This window comes from Somniosus microcephalus, chromosome 5 (assembly GCF_052327205.1).
Source record: "Somniosus microcephalus isolate GS21.2 chromosome 5, FLI_Smic_1.0, whole genome shotgun sequence".
NCBI classification, from domain to species: Eukaryota; Metazoa; Chordata; class Chondrichthyes; order Squaliformes; family Somniosidae; genus Somniosus; species Somniosus microcephalus.
In genome coordinates, this window is record NC_140991.1 from 10,735,730 (window position 1) to 10,757,099 (window position 21,370).

Sequence of the window (21,370 nt, forward strand, 5' to 3'; positions counted from 1 at the left end):
GACAGCTTCCTTAATTCGGTGAGGTAATCAGCGTTACTTTCATTTTTGTGCTGATTCCTCTTGAAGAATTTGAATCGTTCTGCTATCAGCAGTGGTGTTGGGTTTAAGTGCTCCTGTAGGGTATCAACAATCTCCTTAAAATTCTTGTCCTTTGGTTTGGCTGGTGTGATTAAGTTTCGTAACAGCCCATATGTCCTTGCGCCCATTAGATTTAGAAGTACTGATGCCTATTTATTATCTTCTATTTCATTTGCTGTGCAATATACCTCCACTCTTTCCACATATGTGGTCCAATCCTCTATATCGCTAGCGAAAGCATTAATATTGCCAGCCTTAGGCATCCTGGAAAAAAAATGGCGCCTCCCGCACTTTCCTTTCTTCCCTGCAGGAAAAAAAATGGCGCTTCCCGCGCTTTCCCGCCGCTGCTGCTGCTGACAACGCTGTTCTCCGTGGTTTTTATTTACATAGGTTTTTTTTTCAATCGGTGGAGACTCGTTCCCGCCGGACTCTCTGGGACTTTTCCCTCCCTCTGCTTGGTCCGAACGCCGACCTGCTTTGCAGCGCCGGCCGTCTCCCGAGTGCTCCCCCCCTCTGTCTCTGTTTACCTCCGCCTTCGCTGCTCGGCTCCGCTGCAGAGCCAGCTGATGGAGCCCCAGCCCGCCGCCCAGGAAGGACCACTGCAGTACCTGCCACCAGCTTGGCCAGCCGGTGAAACCACAGCCTTTCCCTTTTCTCTTTTCTTTCTTGTTTTTCTTCGACTTTCGTCTGAGGAATCGATCTCCTTGAGGTGCTGCCGAATTGCAGGTAAGTCCGTTTCCAATTCGTCGCCACTGTTGTATCCGTGTGTTAATGGAGACACAGAATGCAGGAGTAGGTTTCACAGGTGTTTACTGAACAAAGTCTGGAGGTGAACTAACAGATACAAGACACTATACAGGCTTATATAGCCCGAGTGGCCATTACCGGCATTACAGTATACAGGGGCTCTTAAAGGCACATACACCACAAGTGTAGAGGGAGCTTTACTCTGTATCTAACCCGTGCTGTACCTGCCCTGGGAGTGTTTGATGGGACAGTGTAGAGGGAGCTTTACTCTGTATCTAACCCGTGCTGTACCTGCCCTGGGAGTGTTTGATGGGACAGTGCAGAGGGAACTTTATCTAACCCGTGCAGTAGCTGCCCTGGGAGTGTTTGATGGGACAGTGCAGAGGGAGCTTTACTCTGTATCTAACCCATGCTGTTCCTGCCCTGGGAGTGTTTGATGGGACAGTGTAGAGGGAGCTTTACTCTGTATCTAACCCGTGCTGTACTTGCCCTGGGAGTGTTTGATGGGACAGTGTAGAGGGAGCTTTACTCTGTATCTAACCCGTGCTGTACCTGCCCTGGGAGTGTTTGATGGGACAGTGTAGAGGGAGATTTACTCTGTATCTAACCCGTGCTGTACCTGCCCTGGGAGTGTTTGATGGGCCAGTGTAGAGGGAGCTTTACTCTGTATCTAATCCGTGCTGTACCTGCCCTGGGAGTGTTTGATGGGACAGTGTAGAGGGAGCTTTACTTTGTATCTAACCCGTGCTGTACCTGCCCTGGGAGTGTTTGATGGGACAGTGTAGAGGGAGCTTTACTCTGTATCTAACCCGTGCTGTACCTGCCCTGGGTGTGTTTGATGGGACAGTGTAGAGGGAGCTTTACTCTGTATCTAACCCGTGCTGTACCTGCCCTGGGAGTGTTTGATGGGACAGTGTAGAGGGAGCTTTACTCTGTATCTAACCCGTGCTGTACCTGCCCTGGGAGTGTTTGATGGGACAGTGTAGAGGGAGCTTTACTCTGTATCTAACCCGTGCTGTACCTGCCCTGGGAGTGTTTGATGGGGACAGTGTAGAGGGAGCTTCTAACCTATGCTGTAGCTGACCATAAATTCTGTGGTAAAATCAGAGAATGCTGGAAAGACTCAGCCGGTCAGGCAGCATCCGTGGAGAGAGAAACCGAGTCAACATTTCAGGTTGATGACCCTATATCGGAACTGGAAATAGTTAGAGATGTAACAAATTTTAAGGCAGTGAGGGGGGAGGGGAGGAAAGAACCAAAGGGAAGGTCTGTGATAGGGTGGAAGGCAGGAGAGATAGTGCAAAGCACAAGGCGATGGTAATGGGACAAGTTAAGAAACAAAAGAGGAGTCTGGAAGAGGTGTAAATGGCAATGGCAGAATCATCAACAGCTGCAATGTGAAAAAATAGGGGCCGGGGTTATGATCTGAAATTGTTGAACTCTATGTTGAGTCCAGAAGGCTGTAAAGTGCCTAATCGAAAGATGAGGTGCTGTTCCTCGAGCTTACACTGAGCTTCCGTGGAACAGTGTAAGAGGCCGAGTACGGTGAGGTCAGAGTGGGAGTGGAGCGGAGAATTAAAGTGACAGGCGACCGGAAGCTCAGGGTCACCCTTACAGACTGAACGGAGGTGTTCCGCAATCTGCAATGTAGAGGAGACCGCACCGTGAGCAGCGAATACAGTATACTAGATTGCAAGAAGTACAAGTAAATCGCTGTTTCACCTGGAAGGAGTGTTTGGGCCCTGGACAGTGGGAAGGGGGGAGGTAAAAGGGCCGGTGTTGCATCTCCTGCGCTTGCACTGGAAGGTGCCAGGTGAAGGAGAAGGGATGTTGGGGGTGATTGAGGAGTGGACCAGGGTGTCGCGGAGGGAGCGGTCCCTCCAGAATGCTGAAAGGGGAGGTGAGGGGAAGATGCGTTTGGTGGTGGGATCACGCTGGAGGTGGCGGAAATGGCAGAGGATGATCCGTTGAATGTGGAGGCTGGTGGGGTGAAAGGTGAGGAGAAGGGGAACCCTATCGTGGTTCCGGGAGGAGGGGAAGGGATGAGAGCAGAAGTGCGGGAAATGGAATGGAACGGTCAAGGGCCGTGTCAGCCACAGTAGAGGGGAATCCTCGGTTGAGGAAAAAGGAAGACATGTCGGAAGCACTGGTATGGAAGGTGGCATCGTCGGAGCAGATGCGGTGGAGACGGAGAAACTGGGAGAATGGAATAGAGTCCTTACAGGAGGCGGGGTGGGAGGAAGTGTAGTCCAGGTAGCTATGGGAGTCAGTGGGCTTATAGTGAATGTTTGACGATAGCCTATCCCCAGAAATGGAGACGGAGAAGTCGAGGAATAATTCTGTGAACTGGAATGTCAAGTTGAAAATATCCCTCCGACTGCCCAGTTCCCCATCAGTGAGACATGGTGACTCTGTGATATTTTGTGTATGGTTGACTGGTGGAGAGGTGGGAGGCAGAAGGAGTTGGCCTTCACTGTGTGTGTGCTGATTCCTATTCCAACGATCCCATGCCAACCAGTGTGATTTGGTCTTTGTCCCACAGGTGTGTTGTTCAGCAACTTCTCCCCTACACGCAGTACGAGGGTTCCAGTGTGCGGCGAGGAGGCGTTGTGGGCACGCTCCGCAATTGCTGCTTCGACCACTGTGAGTATCCCACTTCGTCGATGGGAGTCTCGTGTGGGAGAGGTAACGGCTGCGCGCCTGCCATGTGTGTCTGAGCTGTCAAAACCGCCCGGCATTACGTCGATAGGTTCTGGCCAAGGCAGGTGGATGGAGTTAAGGTACAGATCTGAATGGCGGACAGGCTCGAGGGGGCTGAATGGCCTCCTCCTGTTTCTATGTCCTTCCAAACCTCGGCTGCATTGCAATTATACAGCGCCTTTCACAACCGCTGGATGTCCCAAAGTGTTTCACAGCCAATGGAGTACTTTTGAAGTGTAGTCACTGTTATAATGTAGGGAATTGCGTCCTCCAATTTGCACACAGCAAGCTCCCACAAACAGGTAACATTCACGCCACAGAAGTGCCAGGCAATGACAGTCTAACCATCGCCCCTTGACATTCAATGGCATTACCATCGCCGAATCCCCCACCATCAACATCCTGGGGGTCACCATTGACCAGAAATTTAACTGGACCAGCCACATAAATACTATGGCAACAAGAGCAGGTCAGAGGCTGGGTATTCTGCGGCAAGTGTCTCACCTGACTCCCCAAAGCCTTTCCACCATCTACAAGGCACAAGTAAGGGGTGTGATGGAATAATCTCAAGATGAGTGCAGCTCCAACAACACTCAAGAAGCTCGACACCATCCAGGACAAAGCAGCCCGCTTGATTGGCACCCCATCCACCACCTTAAACATTCACTCCCTCCACCACCGGCGCACCGTGGCTGCAGTGTGTACCATCTACAAGATGCACTGCAGCAACTCGCCAAGGCTTCTTCAGCAGCACCTCTCAAACCCGCAACCACTTCCACCTAGAAGGACAAGGGCAGCAGGCGCATGGGAACACCACCACCTCCAAGTTCCCCTCCAAGTCACACACCATCCTGACTTAGAAGTATATCAGCCGATCCTTCATCGTCGCTGGGTCAAAATCCTGGAACTCCCTCCCCAAAAGCACTGTGGGAGCACCTTCATCACACGGACTGCAGCCGTTCAAGAAGGCGGCTCACCACCACCTTTTCAAAGGCAACTAGGGATGGGCAATAAATGCTGGCCTTGCCAGCGACGCCCTGATCCCATAAACACATTTTTAAAAAACATAATGACCAGATAATCTGTTTTAATGATGTTGGTTAAGGGATAGATATTGGCCAGGAAAATGGGAGAAACTCCCCTGCTCATCTTTGAAATAGTGCCGTGGGATCTTTTACGTCCACCTGAGTGGACAGATGGGGCCTCGTTGTAATGTCTCACCCGAAAGACTGCATTTCTGACAGGGCAGTACTCCCTCAGTACTGCCCCTCCGACAGGGCAGCGCTCCCTCAGTACTGCCCCTCCGACAGTGCAGCACTCCCTCAGTACTGACCCTCCGACAGTGCAGCGCTCCCTCAGTACTGCCCCCCGACAGTGCAGCACTCCCTCAGTACTGCCCCTCCGACAGTGCAGCGCTCCCTCAGTACTGCCCCTCCGACAGTGCAGCGCTCCCTCAGTACCGCCCCTCCGACAGTGCAGCACTCCCTCAGTACCGCCCCTCCGACAGTGCAGCACTCCCTCAGTACTGCCCCTCCGACAGTGCAGCGCTCCCTCAGTACTGCCCCTCCGACAGTGCAGCGCTCCCTCAGTACTGCCCCTCCGACAGTGCGGCGCTCCCTCGGTACCGCCCCTCCGACAGTGCGGCGCTCCCTCGGTACCGCCCCTCCGACAGTGCGGCGCTCCCTCAGTACCGCCCCTCCGACAGTGCGGCACTCCCTCAGTACCGCCCCTCCGACAGTGCGGCGCCCCCTCAGTACCGCCCCTCCGACAGTGTAGCACTCCCTCTGTACTGCCCCTCCGACAGTGCAGCGCTCCCTCAGTACCGCCCCTCTGACAGTGCAGCACTCCCTCTGTACTGCCCCTCCGACAGTGCGGCGCTCCCTCAGTACTGCTCCTCCGACAGTGCAGCACTCCCTCTGTACTGCCCCTCCGACAGTGCGGCGCTCCCTCAGTACTGCTCCTCCGACAGTGCAGCACTCCCTCTGTACTGCCCCTCCGACAGTGCGGCGCTCCCTCAGTACTGCTCCTCCGACAGTGCAGCGCTCCCTCAGTACTGCCCCTCCGACAGTGCAGCGCTCCCTCAGTACTGCCCCTCCGACAGTGCAGCGCTCCCTCAGTACTGCTCCTCCGACAGTGCAGCGCTCCCTCAGTACTGCCCCTCCGACAGTGCAGCGCTCCCTCAGTACTGCCCCTCCGACAGTGCAGCGCTCCCTCAGTACTGCCCCTCCGACAGTGCAGCGCCCCCTCAGTACTGCACTAGGAATGTCGCCCTAGTTTTTGTGCTCTATTTCCCTGGAGTGGGACCTGAACCCACGACCTTGACTCCGAGGCGAGAGTGTTGCCCAGTGAGCCACGGCTGACGCCACAGAAGAGCCCGGTGGGAGAGTGTATGTGTGTGGGCATCAAGCGTGAGAAGAAAGTGACCCCAGCCATGATGCCCTTCCCACACTCGAATAGGTTCGCACGTAACTAATGGCCTTTGTGGATATGTACTGGTGCCTGTGAACTGCACCCTCTGATCAACCTGTTCAGTAGAGGAGGGGTCGAAGGACAAGGTGTTGAGAACCGAAGTCGATCCAAAAGTGAACCGAGGGCAGAGTTTCCTGTCCCTGTACCCAGGGCTGTAGGATCGCAAGGGAAATGTAGGAAAATCCTGACATGATCTGGAATGTGCTGCCTGAAAGTGCGGTGGAAGCAGATTCAGTCGTAACTTTCAAAAGGGAATTGGATAAATAATTAAAAAGGAGACATTTGCAGGGCTGGGTGGAGGGAGCAGGGGAGTGGGACTAATTGGAGAGTCGGCACCCCGTGCTTGAGGATGTTTCTGAGAGGCCAGGGTAAGGAGCTGTGTAAGTTCCTTCATAGCAGGAACTCCCAACTCGGCCACAACTCCACCCTCGCACTTTATCTGGTCTCGAATTACATTCTGCTGTCTTTTGCTGGCGAGCCAGAAAGGGAGAGGGAATGGCACTAAACCCCGGGTTAGTCATCATCGTGGGAACGCAACTGTACAGGACCGAGAAAGACCATCGCAGATCACATGGCTAGTCCCAAATTAAAAAAAAAAAAAAAAAAATATCGTCTGCCAAGGATGCGCAGATCCCAGGAAAGGCGTTATGGAGGGGGCACAGCTCCGAGCCGGCGCGGTTCCCGGGGAGCGTGGTATGGACTGGGCACAGCTCCAAGCCTACGCGGTTCCCGGGGAGCGTGGTATGGACTGGGCACAGCTCCGAGCCTGCGCAGTTCCTGGGGAGCGTGGTATGGACTGGGCACGGCTCCGAGCCTGCGCGGTTCCCAGGGAGCGTGGTATGGACTGGGTACGGCTCCGAGCCTGCGCGGTTCCCGGGGAGCGTGGTATGGACTGGGCACAGCTCCAAGCCTACGCGGTTCCCGGGGAGCGTGGTATGGACTGGGCACGGCTCCGAGCCTGCGCGGTTCCCGGGGAGCGTGGTATGGACTGAGCACGGCTCCGAGCCTGCGCGGTTCCCGGGGAGCGCGGTATGGACTGGGCACGGCTCCGAGCCTGCGCGGTTCCAGGGGAGCGTGGTATGGACTGGGCACGGCTCCGAGCCTGCGCGGTTCCCGGGGAGCGTGGTATGGACTGGGTACGGCTCCGAGCCTGCGCGGTTCCCGGGGAGCGTGGTATGGACTGGGCACGGCTCCGAGCCTGCGCGGTTCCAGGGGAGCGTGGTATGGACTGGGCACGGCTCCGAGCCTGCGCGGTTCCCGGGGAGCGCGGTATGGACTGGGCACGGCTCTGAGCCTGCGCGGTTCCCAGGGAGCGTGGTATGGACTGGGCACAGCTCCGAGCCTGCACGGTTCCTGGGGAGCGTGGTATGGACTGGGCACAGCTCCGAGTCTGCGCAGTTCCTGGGGAGCGCGGTATGGACTGGGCACGGCTCCGAGCCTGCGCGGTTCCCGGGGAGCGTGGTATGGACTGGGCACAGCTCCGAGCCTGCGCGGTTCCAGGGGAGCGTGGTATGGACTGGGCACGGCTACGAGCCTGCGCGTTTCCCGGGGAGCGCGGTACGGAGGGGACATGGCTCCGAGCCTGCGCGGTTCCCGGGGAGCGCGGTATGGACTGGGCACGGCTCCGAGCCTGCGCGGTTCCCGGGGAGCGTGGTATGGACAGGGCACGGCTCCGAGCCTGCGCGGTTCCCGGGGAGCGTGGTATGGACTGGGCACGGCTCCGAGCCTGCGTGGTTCCCGGGGAGCGCGGTACGGAGGGGACATGGCTCCGAGTGTGCGCGGTTCGCAGGGACCACGAGACGGACGGGGCACGGCTCCGAGCCTGCGCGGTTCCCAGGGAGCGTTGTACGGAGGGGGCATGGCTCCGAGCGTGTGCGGTTCCCAGGGAGCGCGGTACGGATGGGGCACAGCTCCGCGCCTGCGCGGTTCCCGGGGAGCGCGGTACAGATGGGGCACAGCTCCGCGCTTGCGCGGTTCCCAGGGAGCGTGGTACGGAGGGGGCACGGCTCCGAGCCTGCGCGGTTCCCAGGGAGCGTGGTACGGAGGGGGCACGGCTCCGAGCCTGCGCGGTTCCCAGGGAGCGTGGTACGGAGGGGCACGGCTCCGAGCCTGCGCGGTTCCCAGGGAGCGTGGTACGGCTCCGAGCATGCGTGGTTCCCGGGGAGGACAGCTCCGAGGGAGTGCTGCATTGTCGGTGGCGATGTCTTTCACAAGAGATATTTGCCTCCCCGGTTTGAAGGGGCGCCACGGTGCAAAAGTCCTGCTGCAGGTTTGCTGCTGCTAAAATGGGACCTGGTTTCTGCACTAATAACCATCAGCCTCCTGTGTAGAACCGCAATGCCATCACCGTGCTGTTCTGTGATCGTGTCTTTCTTTGTCCCCCTCCGCAGCCTATCACGAGTGGTTGCTTGGCAGCGAAGTCGACATCCTCCCGTTCCTATTGCTGCCATTGGCTGGTCCTGAGGAGTTGAGCGAAGATGAAATGGAAGGTAGGGAGGAACGGGCCATGTCGGGAAGCCACAGAGCTCAGTAGTGCCAACACCGGAAGAGATTTTAGCAGAATTAGAGTTTACCATGACCTGCCCAAAGAGGTTTTGCGAATATTATTTTATTCTTGTCCTTCTCCTCTGAAGGCGCTAGCTTGCCGCTGGGGCAGTGGTGTCTGACTCAAGTAGCCGGATTTCTTTTTGTGAGCCTAGATAGCAAACGTCAACACGCTATTCAACTATGGAGGGCATCGTAGCCGTGTCTGATCCTGTTTCCCCCCCCCCCCCCCCCCACACACACACACACACACACACACACACACACACACACACACACACACACACACTCTCTCTGTCTCGGGTCATCCAGAGCTTAATTGCTGCGTGATCAGGGAACTTTGTAAATTGGAATGCCAGTTTCTGGTTCCAGCTCAGAAGCGCACAGCACTTTACAGATGGCATTAGATCCGGCATTAGTGTGACAGATGTGTGTTCACAATCACCGTGTGTAACATGTTCATTAATAGATGTAGAAGTTTATTTTGAACATGTATAAGGCCACGGAGTTGCCAGGTGAGAGTGGCTTTTGGGCAAGTTGCTGTTTCTGGATCGTGGTGCCTGGCACAAAGCTAATGAGTATCCCTGATCTAGGGAATGCGTTCATTGGATTTACACTGGAATTCTACCTCATAATTAATTAAGATACAGAAACCTGATTGGAGAGATTCAAACATGGAGTTTCAGGAAAGATGGGCACGGATCTATAAGCTGACAACACATTCAAGAACTTTGGAGAGGAATTGGAGGTTGGAGTTGGGGCATTAGTTTGCAAGGGCGGAGGGGTCGAGGATGCTTTTGAAAGTGAGAGGGACATTTGCAATTCCAGCTAACATGGGGCACCAGGAAGGGAAGTTGGGTGGTCCGCTGATTAATGGGAATGGGGACCAGGGAGCAGGAGGTGGGTCTCACGGACAAGAGGAACTCGGAGGGCATGAGGAGAGAAGCGGGTTCAGGACCAGGGCAGGGGGAGCATTGGGAGGTTTGCCTTGGTGTGCAAGAGGAAGGGAGGGAAGCGTTGAGGCAGCTGAACGGATGGTCTCAATCTTAAAGAAGTCAGCGAGCTTCTCGCACTTGTTGGCGGGGGAGAGGGGTTTAAGGAGACGGTTGGTAGTGGAGAAAGGAAGCCGGGGCTTATCTTTGCTCTCTCGGATAATCCTGGAGTAGGGAGCAGTTTTGGCGGAGGAGATTGTGGCATGCTATGGTCTAGTTTGATCTGGCGGCGGATGGTTAAACTAGTGCACCAGATAGGCTCGCTCGCGTCTGCGCCCCTTGGACTTGAGGGAGGGGTTCCACCAGGGGGATTGACCGGGGTGGGAGAGAGTAGCGGTTTTGCTGGGCACAAGGGCATCAAAGGTGTATCTGACAGAGTGGTTAACCAGATTGAAGGCTGCAGAATTATTGTGGCAAATGGAGAGCCAAAGGCTAGACAGTCGGGGTTTAGAAAGTGTAGCTGTAAGAGATTTGGGGCAGAGCTTTTTCCAGGAACGGGTGCTGAAGGAAGTGGACTTAGAAGAGGGAAAGGGGGATGTGGATAGTGAGAGATACAAGGAAGTGGCTGAGTCAGTGAGCGAGACCTTGGGAACAGAGAAGCCATGGAAGATGGCAAGGTCGAGGGGGTGACTGCGAGTGTGGGTATGGGTTTATACAGGGGGAGAGGCTTAGGGAAGGCAGGAGGTCAGTGAATTCGGGGAAGAGAGAAGCGAAGATGAAGATTGAAATCACGGAGGATGAGGAGTTTCTTAGTGCGGAGGCTTATGGAGGAAAGCAAAGAGGATATCGGGGTGAGAAAAGTAAGGTGGAGGACAGTGGAGAGCGAGGATTATTGGAGGAGTGACGAGAGGGCTGGAACAAGGTGAGATGCTGTCAGGAGGAGGTAGTGTGCTTTGGTGATGGGCGCCATGGCGACGGTTTGGGCGGTGGAAAGTGTAGCCAGGCAGGGGGGGGCTTCGGAAAGAGGCAAGGCATTGGCATCGTGAGCCAAGTTTCAGTCGAAGCTCAGGATGTCGACGCCATCATCCACAATAAGGGCGCGGATGGCAAGAGTCTGAGGGGGCCGGGGTGAGGGTGGCGAGAACCGGTTGGCAGTGTTAGCCCCCCCCCCCCCCCAGCGAGCACCTCGAGCGAGTTGGGGTTGCTGTTCATGAGGCGGTGATGGGCGAAACCGAGTGAGGTCAGAGGGCAGCACGGTAGGTCAGCTGACACCCATTCCGGCCCGCGGGCCCCACTCAAACTGCCCGCCCAGATTCTCTTTCCAGCTGTGGACATTTCAGATTCCCAGCCCAAAAAAAGATTTTTATTTAGTTAGGGGTATTGCGTGTCGTCTGTTGGTGATAGCTGAAGTCTGCCTCCTGACCTTCGGCCTCTCTCTGTATTCTGCTGTAGGGCTGCCCGTCGACCTGCAGTACCTGCCGGAGGACAAGCAGCGCGAGAAGGACCCCGACATCCGCAAGATGCTCCTCGAGGCCATCAACCTAGTACGTACCTGCTGAGTAGCGTAAATAGAAAGAACAAACTTGCATTTCTATAGTCCCTTTCAAAACCTCAGGACGTCTCAAAGCGCTTTACAGCCAATGAAGTACTTTTGAAGTGCAGTCACTGTTGTAATGTGGGAAACACGGCAGCCAATTTGCGCACAGCAAGCTCCCACAAACAGCAATGTGATAATGACCAGATAATCTGTTTTTTTAGCGGAGTACAGCGTGTGTAACCGATTAACCATTGGTTTAATTTAATTTTTTTAAGCCCTGGTTTAGTTTTTGTATTTAGCCCTGCACTGTCCTCCCTCCCCCCTCCTGAAGGTGCCGACTCTCGCTGGGGTGGGGCTCCCCCCGCCGCAGGTGCCCCACTGGAACCCCCGCCCAAGTGTGAATCTGGGCAATTCAAGGGTGAGGGGCATCACAGCCGTGCCCGGTTCTGTCTACACGAACGGCCAATTTTAGAGCACGATTCATGAGAGTGGGAGTTCCCCCCCCCCCCCGCCACCCGCCCCAATCCCAGGGGACGAAGGCAAATTGCCACATCTGTACCGTCCCCCAGGTGACACCGAACTCGGCACAGACCGGGAAGCGAACCTGGGATTCACTGACGGACTGGGAAACCCAACGAACATGGAAAGGCATCGTTTGTAAGCTCACCTGTATTTATTTAAGTGGCAGCTACTATTTTCAACCCAGACTAACATGTGGCAGCCCAACAAGTGGAGCTGAAGCTGGAGTCCAGCCCAGGCTGATTGATGGCTGTGGAAGAGTTTGGGTCGCTTTAAATCTGGTGAATGTAACTCCATCGCCCAAAGGAGCTCATTACTCAGCATAAATGGCTAAACTTTCTCCGAGAGACTACACAATAATGTGGGAAAGGGAAATATCATAATGGTGCGTGCTGTGCTTGTGTGCATTGTTGGAGCAATGTAGAGGGAGCTTTACTCTGTATCTAACCCGTGCTGTACCTGTCCTGGGAGTGTTTGATGGGACAGTGTAGAGGGAGCTTTACTCTGTATCTAACCCGTGCTGTACCTGCCCTGGGAGTGTTCGATAGGACAGTGTTGAGGGAGCTTTACTCTGTATCTAACCCGTGCTGTACCTGCCCTGGGAGTGTTTGATGGGGACAGTGTAGAGGGAGCTTTACTCTGTATCTAACCCGTGCTGTACCTGCCCTGGGAGTGTTTGATGGGACAGTGTAGAGGGAGCTTTACTCTGTATCTAACCCGTGCTGTTCCTGCCCTGGGAGTGTTTGATGGGACAGTGTAGAGGGAGCTTTACTCTGTATCTAACCCGTGCTGTACCTGCCCTGGGAGTGTTTGATGGGACAGTGTAGAGGGAGCTTTACTCTGTATCTAACCCGTGCTGTACCTGCCCTGGGAGTGTTTGATGGGACAGTGTCGAGGGAGCTTTACTCTGTATCTAACCCGTGCTGTACCTGCCCTGGGAGTGTTTGATGGGTCAGTGTAGAGGGAGCTTTAGAGTTAATCGGTTACACACGCTGTACTCCGCTAAAAACCAGATTATCTGGTCATTATCACATTGCTGTTTGTGGGAGCTTGCTGTGCACAAATTGACTGCCATGTTTCCCACATTACAACAGTGACTGCACTTCAAAAGTACTCTAACCCATGCTGTACCTGCCCTGGGAGTGTTTGATGGGGACAGTGTAGAGGGAGCTTTACTCTGTATCTAACCCGTGCTGTACCTGTCCTGGGAGTGTTTGTTGGGACAGTGTAGAGGGAGCTTTACTCTGTATCTAACCCGTGCTGTACCTGCCCCGGGAGTGTTTGATGGGGCAGTGTAGAGGGAGCTTTACTCTGTATCTAACCCGTGCTGTACCTGCCCTGGGAGTGTTTGATGGACCAGTGTTGAGGGAGCTTTACTCTGTATCTAACCTGTGCTGAACCTGCCCTGGGAGTGTTTGATGGGACAGTGTAGAGGGAACTTTCGATAAGGTCCCACATAAGAGATTAGCGTGTAAAGTTAAGGCACATGGGATTGGGGGCAAGGTATTGACTTGGATAGAGAACTGGTTGGCAGATAGAAAGCAAAGAGTTGGAATAAACGGGTCTTTTTCCGAGTGGCAGGCAGTGACTAGTGAGGTACCGCAGGGATCGGTCCTTGGACCCCAACTATTCACAATATATATTAATGATCTAGACAAGGGAACTAGATGTAATATCTCCAAATTTGCAGATGACACAAAGCTGGGTGGACGTGTGTGCTGTGAGGAGGATGCCAAAAAAACTTCAGGGTGATTGGGCAGAAGCATGGCAGATGCAATATAACGTGGATAAATGTGAGGTTATCCACTTTGGTGTCAAAAACAGGAAGGCAGATTATTATCTGAATGGCAATAGATTGGGAGAAGGGGAAGTGCAACGAGACCTGGGTGTCCTTGTGCGCCAGTCGCTGAAGGTAAGCATGCAGGTGCAGCAGGCGGTTAAGAAGGCAAATGGTATGTTGGCCTTCGTAGTGAGAGGATTCGAGTACAGGAACAAGGATGTCTTGCTGCAGTTGTACAGGGCCTTGGTGAGACCGCACCTTGAGTATTGTGTGCAGTTTTGGTCGCCTTATCTGAGGAAGGATATTCTTGCCATGGAAGGAGTTCAGTGAAGATTCACCAGGCTGACACCTGGGATGGCAGGAATGACGTATGAGGAGAGATTGGGTCGATTGGGCTTGTACCCGCTGGAGTTTAGAAGAATGAGAGGGGATCTCATTGAAACTTATAAAATTCTGGCAGGATTGGACAGACTAGATGCAGGGAGAATGTTCCCGATGGTCGGGGAATCCAGAACCAGGGGTCACAGTCTAATATAAGGGGTAGGCCTTTTAGGACAGAAATGAGGAGGAATTTCTCCACCCAGAGAGTGGTGAACCTGTGGAATTCTCTACCACAGAAGGCAGTAGAGGCCAATTCATTAAATATATTCAAGAAGGAGTTCGATATATTTCTTAAGGCTAAAGGGATCAAGGGATATGGGGAGAAAGCAGGTACCGGGTACTGAACTTGGATGATCAGCCATGATAGAATTGAATGGCGGAGCAGGCTTGAGGGGCTGAATGGCCTACTCCTGCTCCTATCTTCTATGTTTTTATGTATCTAATCTGTGCTGTACCTGCCCTGGGAGTGTTTGATGGGGACAGTGTAGAGGGAGCTTTACTCTGTATCTAACCTGTGCTGTACCTGCCCTGGGAGTGTTTGATGGGACAGTGTAGAGGGAGCTTTACTCTGTATCTAACCCGTGCTGTACCTGTCCTGGGTGTGTTTGATGGGACAGTGTAGAGGGAGCTTTATTCTGTATCTAACCCGTGCTGTACCTGCCCTGGAGTGTTTGATGGGACAGTGTAGAGGGAGCTTTACTCTGTATCTAACCTGTGCTATACCTGCCCTGGGAGTGTTTGATGGGACAATGTAGAGGGAGCTTTACTCTGTATCTAACCCGTGCTGTACCTGCCCTGGGAGTGTTTGAAGGGACAGTGTAGAGGGAGCTTTACTCTGTATCTAACCCGTGCTGTACCTGCCCTGGGAGTGTTTGATGGGACAGTGTAGAGGGAGCTCTACTCTGTATCTAACCCGTGCTGTACCTGCCCTGGGAGTGTTTGATGGGACAGTGTAGAGGGAGCTTTACTCTGTATCTAACCCGTGCTGTACCTGCCCTGGGAGTGTTTGATGGGACAGTGTAGAGGGAGCTTCACTCTGTATCTAACCTGTGCTGTACCTGCCCTGGGAGTGTTTGATGGGACAGTGTAGAGGGAGCTTTACTCTGTATCTAACCCATGCTGTACCTGCCCTGGGAGTGTTTGATGGGACAGTGTAGAGGGAGCTTTACTCTGTATCTAACCCATGCTGTACCTGCCCTGGGAGTGTTTGATGGAACAGTGTAGAGGGAGCTTCACTCTGTATCTAACCTGCGCTGTACCTGCCCTGGGAGTGTTTGATGGGACAGTGTAGAGGGAGTTTTACTCTGTATCTAACCCGTGCTGTACCTGCCCTGGGAGTGTTTGATGGGACAGTGTAGAGGGAGCTTTACTCTGTATCTAACCCGTGCTGTACCTGCCCTGGGAGTGTTTGATGGGACAGTGTAGAGGGAGCTCTACTCTGTATCTAACCCGTGCTGTACCTGCCCTGGGAGTGTTTGATGGGACAGTGTAGAGGGAGCTTTACTCTGTATCTAACCCATGCTGTACCTGCCCTGGGAGTGTTTGATGGGACAGTGTAGAGGGAGCTTTACTCTGTATCTAACCCATGCTGTACCTGCCCTGGGAGTGTTTGATGGGACAGTGTAGAGGGAGTTTTACTCTGTATCTAACCCGTGCTGTACCTGCCCTGGGAGTGTTTGATGGGACAGTGTAGAGGGAGCTTTACTCTGTATCTAACCCATGCTGTACCTGCCCTGGGAGTGTTTGATGGGACAGTGTAGAGGGAGCTTCACTCTGTATCTAACCCGCGCTGTACCTGCCCTGGGAGTGTTTGATGGGACAGTGTAGAGGGAGCTTTACTCTGTATCTAACCCGTGCTGTACCTGCCTTGGGAGTGTTTGATGGGACAGTGTAGAGGGAGCTTTACTCTGTATCTAACCCATGCTGTGCCTGCCCTGGGAGTGTTTGATGGGACAGTGTAGAGGGAGCTTCACTCTGTATCTAACCCGTGCTGTACCTGCCCTGGGAGTGTTTGATGCTGTGGTCAGTTAGGTTAATGATCCATTCGTCTCGCCTTTACAAACGTTATAAAACTTCCACCTCCCCAGAAAATCGGCCTGTCCCTCCGTTTGATCGGAAGATGAATCGAGTTGTTCTGGAACTTCTGTCTCTCAGTATCTCCGTCTAAACTGCCACTTACTTTCCTTTGTAGCTGACGGCCACAAAGAATGGGCGTAACATGGTGAAGGAGAAGAATGCCTATGTGATCCTGCGAGAGTTTCACAAGTGGGAGGAGGAGCCGGATGTTGGTGCAGCCTGCGAGAAGCTGATTGAGGTATGGGTCCTGCAGGCCTCCATCGGGGCTGTTTCCGCCCCCCCTCCCAATTCTCTCCCTTCCAGCGCTGATGGCGCTGACTCGAGCCGGCCTACAGTTCCAAAGATAGCGGCTGCTCTTGGCGTTTCTCGCAAGCAGCTGTTCTTTGTATAATCAAGGTGTGAGCCACAGCTCAGTGGGCAGCACTCTCGCCTCTGAGTCAGAAGGTTGTGGGTTCAAGTCGAACTCCACCTCGAAGAAGAGCAGGGGAGTTCTCCCCGGTGTCCTGGGCAACATTTATCCCGCAACCAATATCACTAACAGATTAACAGAGTTAACGTTTCCGGTCTGGGACCCTTCATCAGAACTGGAAAAAGCTGGAGATGTAGCAGATATTAAGCAGGTACAGAGACGGGGGGGCGGGGTGGTGGTTAGGAGGGGAGGAAGGAATTGAAAGAACATCCTGTATCAAACGCGAGAGGGGAAACTGGAAGCAATGAAGATGAACAAGGTTGAAGAGACAAACGGAAATCATGTCGGAGAGAAGAGCAGAACTTCTTCAAGATGGGCATTCCTGGAAGAGAGGTAGCAGTGAACCAAACACTAATACGATAGCAAAATACTGCAATGCTGGAAATCTGAAATAACAACCGAAAATGCTGGAAATACTCAGCAGGCCAGGCAGCATCCGTGGAGAGAGAAACAGAGTTAACGTTTCAGGTCTGGGACCCTTCATCAGAACTGGAAAAAGCTGGAGATGTAACAGATATTAAGCAGGTGCAGAGACGTGGGGATTAGGAGGGGAGGAAGGAATTGAAAGAACATACTACTAACAGATTATCTGGTCATTATCCCAGTGCTGTTTGTGGGAGCTTGCTGTGCATGAATTGGCTGCCGCGTTTCCTACATTACAACAGTGACCACTCTTCAAAAGAACTTTGTTGGCTGTGAAGTGCCTTTGGGACGTCCTGAGTTTGTGAAAGGGGCTATAAAAATGCAAGTTCTTTCTTTCTGATAAATGTTGGAACTGCCGGGGTTTTCATTCGCTTCCTCATCCTCCCCCTTCCGCTCGTTTCTGTCCTTCCCGAAGGATATGCCGGCTACGCGTTCCACAGATATCCGCAGCTCTCTGCAATCTTCACACGAGCCGAAGCAGTGACAGGTGGCAGGATACGCGAACATTGGTTGGGCGGGGGGTGGTGGTGGGAGGGAGGCGCCAGGGGTCAGCCAAGCTCCACCCTGCCCTCACCGGATATCCAAACGCACCCGGTTTGGGCTGGGGGTAATGGATGGTGATCAGCAGTGGAAGCCTTTGCTAATTTCCCACTCCCGCCCCGCCGAACCCAGGTACCCCGAGACTAAAGTGGCAGCACGAGGAAGTGCTGCCCAGCAGAGAGCAGCTCACTGGGCACGGCCAGGGATGAAAGCATTGGCTCGCATGGTTCAATACAGGGAGGCGCTTCAACCTGCTGAGCCGCGGAGGTGGGGGTGACTCTTCCGCAATGTTTGAATATAATTCAACCCCTAATCAATGAACACAGAAAGACCATCAAGTTAAATGAATGAACTTGCATTTCTGCAGCGCCCTTCACAACCTCAGGACGTCCTACAGCGCTTTACAGCCAATGAAGTACTTTTGAAATGTAGTCACTGTTGTAATGTAGGAAACGCAGCAGTCAATTTGCGCACAGCAAGCTCCCACAAACAGCAATGTGATAATGACCCAGATAATCTGCTTTTAGTGCTGATGGTTGACAGATAAATATTGACCAGGACACAGGGGAGAACTCCCCTGCTGTTCTTCAAATAGTGGCCGTGGGATCTTTTATGGCCACCTGAGAGAGCAGACAGGACCTCGGTTTAACGTCTCATCTGAAAGACAGCGCCTCCGACAGTGCGGCGCTCCCTCAGTACTGCCCCTCCCACAGTGCGGCGCTCCCTCAGTACTGCCCCTCCGACAGTGCAGCGCTCCCTCAGTATTGACCCTCCGACAGTGCGGCGCTCCCTCAGTACTGACCCTCCGACAGTGCGGCGCTCCCTCAGTACTGCCCCTCCCACAGTGCAGCGCTCCCTCAGTACTGCCCCTCCGACAGTGCGGCGCTCCCTCAGTACCGCCCCTCCGACAGTGTGGCGCTCCCTCAGTACTGCCCCTCCGACAGTGCGGCGCTCCCTCAGTACTGCCCCTCTGACAGTGCTGCACTCCCTCAGTACTGCCCCTCCGACAGTGCGGCGTTCCCTCTGTACTGCCCCTCCGACAGTGCGGCGCTCCCTCAGTGCTGCCCCTCCGACAGTGCGGCGCTCCCTCAGTACTGCCCCTCCGACAGTGCGGCGCTCCTTCAGTACTGCCCCTCCCACAGTGCGACGCTCCCTCAGTACTGCCCCTCCAACAGTGCGGTGCTCCCTCAGTATTGCCCCTCTGACAGTGCGGCGCTCCCTCAGTACTGCCCCTCCGACAGTGCGGCGCACCCTCTGTACTGCCCCTCTGACAGTGCAGCACTCTCTACTGTACTGGGTGTGTCAGTCTGGATTTTCGTGCTCCAGTCTCTGGAGTAGGACTTGAACCCACGACCTTCTGATTGAGTCGAGGCCGACACAGTTTCATGACCAACAAACAACGCGAGATCCTGATTAACGTGAGCTGGTTATGTCCCCCTTGCCCAGGTGCTGATCTCCGATGAGCCCGAAGCCGGGATGGAGAATCTACTGGAGGTGGAGATTCCCGAGGAGATAGAAGGGAAGCTGAGGCTGCAGGACGAGGAAGAGCAGAAGCGGATTGAGGAGGAAAAAGAAGAGCTACTGAAAAGCAGGGTGGGGGAGAGCGAGAGCGGAAATGGAGAGCGAGGGGGAGCCCCAGAGGGACTGGAGAGGTGATGCAGCACCCTGGACTGAGTGTACGGCTTTGGCAAAGCCTCGTCTGAAGAGCTCTGAGTGATTTTTTATTCGCTGTAGTTGAGTCAGCAGTTTGTCTCCCTGAACCGCGTGGCCATCTGGAGTGGAGTGGAGTGCAGGACACCCTTTCTGTCTCTGCAACTGCCTGGCAGTCCCAAGTCTGCGTCGGTGCAGAAGTGCCGCCCAACTGCGATGCTGTCTGAACCAACTCCAGCGGCCAGAGCCCTACAGAACGCCCCCCTCCTCCCCTTCCCACCCCGGCTCCCCTTCCCACCCCGGCTCCCCTTCCCACCCCGGCTCCCCTTCCCACCCCGGCTCCCCTTCCCACCCCGGCTCCCCTTCCCACCCCGGCTCCCCTTCCCATTATTGTCAGCACCCTTGCCTGTGAGTCAGAAGGTTGTGGGTTCAAGCCCCACTCCAGAGACTTGAGCACATAATCTAGGCTGACACTCCCAGTGCAGTGCTGAGGGAGTGCTGCACTGTGGGAGGGGCAGTACTGAGCGAGCGCTGCACTGTGGGAGGGGCAGTACTGAGCGAGTGCTGCACTGTGGGAGGGGCAGTACTGAGGGAGCGCCGCACTGTCGGAGGGGCAGTACTGAGGGAGCGCTGCACTGTCGGAGGGGCAGTACTGAGGGAGCGCTGCACTGTTGGAGGGTCAGTACTGAGGGAGCGCCACACTGTCGGAGGGTCAGTACTGAGGGAGCGCCACACTGTCGGAGGGTCAGTACTGAGGGAGTGCTGCACTGTCGGAGGGTCAGTACTGAGGGAGTGCTGCACTGTCGGAGGTGCCTTTTTTCAGATGAGACATTAAACCAAGACACCGTCTGCCCCCTCAGGAGGATGCAAAAGATCCCACAACCACTATTTTGAAGAGCAGGGGAGTTACCCCGGTGTCCTGGCCAATATTTATCCCTCAACCAACTAAAAAACAGATTATCACATTGCTGTTTGTGGGACCTTGCTGTGCACAAAATTGGCAATATTATTACAGTAACTCCACCTCCGAGGTACTTCATTGGCTGTGAAGCGCTTTGGGACGCCCTGAGGTTGTGAAAGGCTCTATATTCATTTTTTTTTTTGTCATCCTGGTAACCGGGCTCTCTCCCATTCCTCAGTACTGAAGTTAAAATCAGATAGACACTTGCCTGATGTCCATCTGAGGCCACCGTGCCTGTTGCATGTTTCTCTGGGAAATGCTGAACTTCCTTGATAACTGTAAATAAAATAATTCCCATGGCCGCAATATCAGTCTTTGGTCGCCTGCCATCAATCCCAGCGGCTTCAGTCCCAACGGCTTCAGTCCGGACTCTTGTTTTTTTAAAGAACTTTGTTGATGTAGGAACAGGAGGAGGCCATTCAGCCCCTCGAGCCGGTTCTGCCATTCAATCAGATTGTGGCTGATCGGTATCTTCACACCATTTACCCAACTTGTTTCTGTAAACCTTAATACCCTTGCCTAACAAATATACCAATCTCAGTTTTTAAATTTTCAATTGACCCCCAGCTTTTTTTGGGGAGTGTTTCAGATTTCCACTACACTCTGTGTGAAGAAGTGCTTCCTGACATCACCCCTGGCTCTAATTTTAAGGTGATGCCCCCTTTGTTCTGGACTCCCCCCACCAGAGGAAACAGTTTCTCTCTCTCTACCCTATCGAATCCTTTAACCATCCCAAACACTTCAATCAGATCACCCCTTAATCTTCTCAACTCGAGGGGATACGTGAATCTCCCAGCGTCAGTCAGCGGTCCTGCATTTGGCCGCGCGCATGCAAACCGTAGAGCTTCCGCCGGAGAGATTGGCTCACGGCACAGACTGGGAGTCAAAGCCCGGATCGTCCTGACGTGCCGGGCACAGCCCCTCCCAGCGGGAAGCAAGCTGGAACTTGAAAAACGAAGATGAGAATGGCCGCGCGGTGCTCCTGATGAGGGAAGCATTTTACATCGAAACCTTTACCCTCGATAGCTGTGGCACCTGGGAATAACTCCCAGGCAATGCCCTTGGATTGACGGGATGTGGGTCCGTGTGATTCATTTCCACGATTCGATCGCAGCTATACCGTCAGTTACAAGGCGTTGCACCTCTCCCCACCCCCCCCCCCCCCCCAATAAAAGGAATGAGGATCTGAGGCGGGAAGGATACCGCTCCTGTTACTGGGTTTGGACACCTCTTGGTGCCTTGGCTGTGAAACACGTGAGCAGGTTTACTCCTCCAGTGACGGGTGAGATTAATTCCCCCTTCCTTCCCACCATCTTTTACCCCCCCTGCCCCCTAAAAAAAATTAAAAGACTTGTTTCAAATTTGATATCTAAAGCTGATTGAAAAATGCTCGGTGGGGGCGGGTGCCTTTTGTTCTGAACAAGTACGAAACTCTTCGGAAACATGACAATGTGACCTACAGCCCCCACCACTTACCACGTCCATGTTTAAAATGGGCAGCCACTTGTATCGGCCAGAAAGCGATAACCATGATGCGTTTGCATTAATGTCACTTTGCCGGTTG

At 54.0% G+C, this 21,370-nt stretch overlaps 1 protein-coding gene across 2 annotated transcripts in view; it reads left to right on the forward strand.

The window, feature by feature from the left end:
• hgh1 (HGH1 cochaperone) overlaps positions 1-20,112 on the forward strand; it is a 33,929-nt gene extending 13,817 nt beyond the window's left edge. For both annotated transcript variants that reach the window (XM_085987319.1, XM_085987318.1), the window contains exons 3-7: positions 3,368-3,468; positions 8,385-8,483; positions 10,923-11,014; positions 15,879-16,001; positions 18,642-20,112. In XM_085987319.1, coding sequence (XP_085843445.1) covers positions 3,368-3,468; positions 8,385-8,483; positions 10,923-11,014; positions 15,879-16,001; positions 18,642-18,851 — 625 coding nt within the window. In that variant the 3' untranslated portion in view covers positions 18,852-20,112. The remainder of the gene's footprint in view (positions 1-3,367; positions 3,469-8,384; positions 8,484-10,922; positions 11,015-15,878; positions 16,002-18,641) is intronic.
• The last annotated feature ends 1,258 nt before the right edge of the window (positions 20,113-21,370 follow it).